The 4,331-nt window shown below is 41.6% G+C and overlaps 1 protein-coding gene across 3 annotated transcripts in view; it reads left to right on the top strand.

The window, feature by feature from the left end:
- Positions 1–3,958, top strand: part of LOC104875761 (merlin) — a 74,067-nt gene extending 70,109 nt beyond the window's left edge. The window contains exons 10-11 of one of the 3 annotated variants that reach the window (XM_033763534.1): positions 1,072–1,156; positions 1,316–3,958. In XM_033763534.1, the coding sequence (XP_033619425.1) occupies positions 1,072–1,075 (4 nt within the window). In that variant the 3' untranslated portion in view covers positions 1,076–1,156; positions 1,316–3,958. Of the gene's footprint in view, positions 1–961; positions 1,157–1,315 lie in introns of all 3 variants that reach the window. The other 2 variants (XM_033763532.1, XM_033763528.1) reach the window with 2 other exon arrangements.
- The last annotated feature ends 373 nt before the right edge of the window (positions 3,959–4,331 follow it).

Below are 4,331 nucleotides of genomic sequence, written 5' to 3'. Positions count from 1 at the left end.
TGAGAGAATGAAAAGATGAAAATAAAGTGTTTGTAGATGGGGAGGGGAGGAGGGGGTGAAGGGAGGGCAGAGGTAAGGGGAAAAAAATGAGAATCAAGACTTGCCATGTAAAGGTACATGATCCCAACAATGAATGTAACTGTACTGTATCCCTAAATGTACCAATAAACTCAATAAAAAAAAATAAATAAATAAATAAAAAATGAGTACATGTTTGTAGTACATGTATTTTACAGTCATCGTGCGGGTGGGTACATGTACATTTCTTTTAGTCCTCTTCCCTTCTCCCGCTCCTCCTCCTGCTCTAACTCAACACCAGGAGACAGGCAACAGGTGGTGGGGTACGGTATTTCCAGCAGGTGGACACTATTGTCTCGGCCCCTTACTGGGTTACATTTTCTGATGAAAAAACACATTTTTGGGGTGTGGTACTGGGGACTGCACCCAGATATTCAGACATGCTAAGCAAGCACTCCACCACTGAGCTCTCTCCTTAACCCCTCTGATGAAATCACACTCATAGGATGAAGTCGCGGTATTTGAATTTGGGGGTGAAGATGGCAGGTTGCACAGTAACAGACTGAGTTGCTGCTAAACCTATTGCAACTGTAGTTGCTCTTACAAGTGTCTCCACTCAGGTTGTGTAGACACGGAAGAGAATTTCCCACCTGGCAGGTAGGCAGTGTGTGGTAAATATCCGAAAGACTTTATAATGGTCTGCACACTGAAGAATCGGAGTGAGTGTTCTCCCATCACCTGTACACCTTGAGTGAGGTATTTGTGCTTGTGTTAGCACTGCCACTGTAAAAGAAGCCATGTCTTTAGTGTTTGGGGAAAAAGTCTTGAGGTTACCAATGGTCTCAAGTGTTGTGCAGTGAAAGAAAATTAAATAACAAAATTATAATCTGTATTTTTACTCTGTATTCATGGAGACTCACTTATCATTTTCTCTGTATGATAGCTGACAGGAATGTCAAGAAAATGAAGACAGGAAAGAAGAGACAGTAAAGAATTCTCTCACAGGATTCACAGCAATCACACTGATCTTTCAGTGTTTCTGAATATCTGCAGATAACCAGTGATCAAGCAGATGCAGATGAAGTCCAATTATCCCAACTGATCATGAAACCTAGTGACTCTCCATTTGTCCCTTTTCGTAAGTACAAGCCTTGATTAAATTCTGGGAAACTGTATGGACACCATAATGCCTTACCCATTATGTTTGAGGTTTGAAAGGCTGTTTCTTTGAACATCTATATCCATCAGGCCACAAGTTGTTGATTATATCCTGCCACTCCTACTCTCCTTGTTTCAGAACGAAAATGTGGAGGGGAGATTCCTCTTGGAAACCACATCTCTGCTGGTGAACCGGTGGACGGGACGGTGAGGACACCACTGCTGATTCTGAATGCAACCTCCTGGCCCTCAGCAGAGATGTCCTGCTGCCCCAGGTCATGAGACAGAGGTGGTAACTATTAAAATGAAGAGGACTCAAGAGTCTTGGTCTTCAAAAACATCTATTTAGAGTTTCACCTGTCTTCTGCCATCACATGATTCTGCAGTTATGCAAATTTAAAGGTGCTCCCAGTTCAGCGCAAGGTTCATGATTTAAGGTCAATGTTCAAGACTACTGGAGCATGAAACAAGACTTCTGGCACTGCTTAGAAATGAGAGATGGAAGGAACTCTTCCCTTCCCCCAAGCTCTTTATAGTAGTTACAAATGGGACTTGGGGTGGGTGTTGGTAGAACAGGGCACGGGTACTGGGTAACAGGAAGGAATTATTTTTCCCTTTTACCCCATTGCTCACCTGGCAAACACACAGAAGACTGGCAGCTGAGAGAACCCAATGGAAATACACAAAACTCAAAAATGGTACTTTAGAGTTCCGGGAATACTGATTTTATAAAAGACTGTAACGAGGGCCAGGGTTCCAGCACCTGCTTTGTAAGCACAGGGACCCAAGTTCGATCCCTGGTTCCCCACCCCCCAAAGACGTTAAGTTATTGAAGTATATGCCCCAACCACAGTGAAGGAAGAGTTTGCAAAATGAACTATGGCACTGTGTTTTGCATTAATCCCCACAGCTGCCCATGGCCTCCTTCAAGCCCTGATCTGCAACCTACGTCTGGTTGGCAGTATTTCAAGAATGGCAGCCTCACCTATTTCCTGTTTGTTCCTCTTCTGGAGATCTGCTCTCAGTTTTCAAAGTTCATTATCAAATTACAGAAACCAAATGTAATTACATTCTGATTTTGGCCAGGGTTAAGAGTTTGAAGCTATTACATAAAATTAGGTCCACCTTGAAAAGCAAACAAAACAAACAGCTGAGTGTTCTGGTGCACACCTGTAATTCCAGGTACTCTGGAGGCTCAGGTAGGATTTTGGCAAATTTGAGGCAAGCCTAGGTAACGTAGAGAGGCCCTGTCTCAAAATAAAAAGAGCTGCAGTCTACAGCTCAGTGGCAGAGTGCTTGCCTAGTGTGCAATACATAAGGCCCTGTTTCAGACCCTAGTCCCACCAAAGAATACAAATAAAACCCCCCTAGCAATATTGGCTGAGAGGAAGCACTCAGCCAGAATTGGTTGGTGAAGGAAGGTGTGTTTGTGGAACCATGGCGCTCTCGTGTGATTGTCCTTCTGGCTGAGAATGAAATTCACCTGGGGACCGGGGATTTAGCTCAGTGGTTCCACCACCTGCCTTGCAAGCTCAGGACCCGAGTTTGATCCCTGGTACCAAAAAAAAAGAAAAATTATCTGGAGTGCTTTGATAGGGCTGACCTCTTCTTTCTTATTTATTTCCTGCTCTTCCACAGTTGGGCAGATGCCTGCTACTAAATATGTATAGTAAATAAATATGAATGGTATTCAAAGTAAAAAAAGGAATTTAATCTGTCACGTGGAACTTTCTTAGTGATGACCAATATATTTTCAGTTGCATTTCTTATATATGAATGTGAGTATATAATGTCTGTACTTCCTTTAAATAAAAGCTAGCAAGCTTGCTAAGGGGATTTTTAAAGATTTCAGTGCCATCTCACACTTCTAAAACTATTCATATATAATCATATGGATCTTTCTAACAAGAAAGTACATAGTTTTTGCATGAAATGTGATTTTTTAAAAATGTGCTTTGGATATCTGCTCTCTAAAAATGTATAGAGAAGTGATTTTGAGGGCCTGAGATATTTCCCCCACAGAAGGGACAGGGTTTACTCCAACAAGTCTGTACAATTCCGCAGGAGCTTGTCAACAGCTCTGCAAATCTGAAGTGAAATATCTTTATCTCAGAAATCTACATAGTTTTGGAACAGTTTCTAAAATAAAACATAGTAACCTCCTTTAAACATATGAGGCGGGCTTTCAGAGTAGTTTCTAATAAACGACGTTACCTATCATTTGTTAATGCATTAAATTTTAATTCTGTTTCATGCATTTCATTAGACATCTACCTAAAATTCTTAGGTCCCGTCAATCAAATGGAACCCATTGAATGGACTTACGCTCGTCTGTCATAACTCAGTGTTAGCAACAGCAGCACAGCTTATTTTTAGGTCTATGAAGGGCAGAGAGTCTGCGAAGGGTTGCTCAAATGTATGTCTCTTTGTAACGCTGACCTTTACGGTCTTGTGTCTGCTGTTTGTGGAGTTTTCTGTTTCTTCTGTTACTATTGAGAACCATTAAAAAACTTCTGCTTCTAATGTTCTGTGGCACCAAAGTGAGATGCTCAGAATTGAAAGAACTCTGAGTCAACTCAGAGTAAAGCTCTGATGGGAAGCCTGGGCTTCTTTGTATAGTTTTTGCTGTCTTTCTATGTGTACCAGATATTGAGGATGATTGTTAAGTAAATTCTGAATTACAGAAGTGGCATTTTGATTGGATCTGGTATCTTAGCTTCTTTCTCCTCTCCTCACACATATTTGATTTATATTTACATTTTCAAGAAGTATGATATGCAAGTGAACTTTAAAAAAAAAAATCTAGATGTCTGGGCATGGTGATGCTACCAGTAATCCCAGCACTCAGGAAGCTGAGGCAGGAGGATCGCTGTAAGTTCGTAGCCTGCCCTGAGATCAAGGCCCCCCATACTGCATAGTGAGGCTGTCTCAAAAACAAAAAAAATCTAGCTGGATTGGGGATGTATCTTACAGGTAGAGTGCTTACCTAGCATGCATGAGTCCCTGGGTTCAATCTCCAGCATTAAAAAAAATAAGTATCAATATTATCTTTTTTTTCCCCAGTACTGGAGATCAAGCTCAGGAGCTAGTGCTTGAGAGTCAGGCAGTGGCACCACTGAGCCAAGTCCCCAGCCTGCTATATACATATACATATA

This window comes from Fukomys damarensis, unplaced genomic scaffold, assembly GCF_012274545.1.
Source record: "Fukomys damarensis isolate Sample0158 unplaced genomic scaffold, DMR_v1.0_HiC HiC_scaffold_15, whole genome shotgun sequence".
NCBI lineage: Eukaryota > Metazoa > Chordata > Mammalia > Rodentia > Bathyergidae > Fukomys > Fukomys damarensis.
This window is presented reverse-complemented; position numbering and strand designations above follow the sequence as displayed.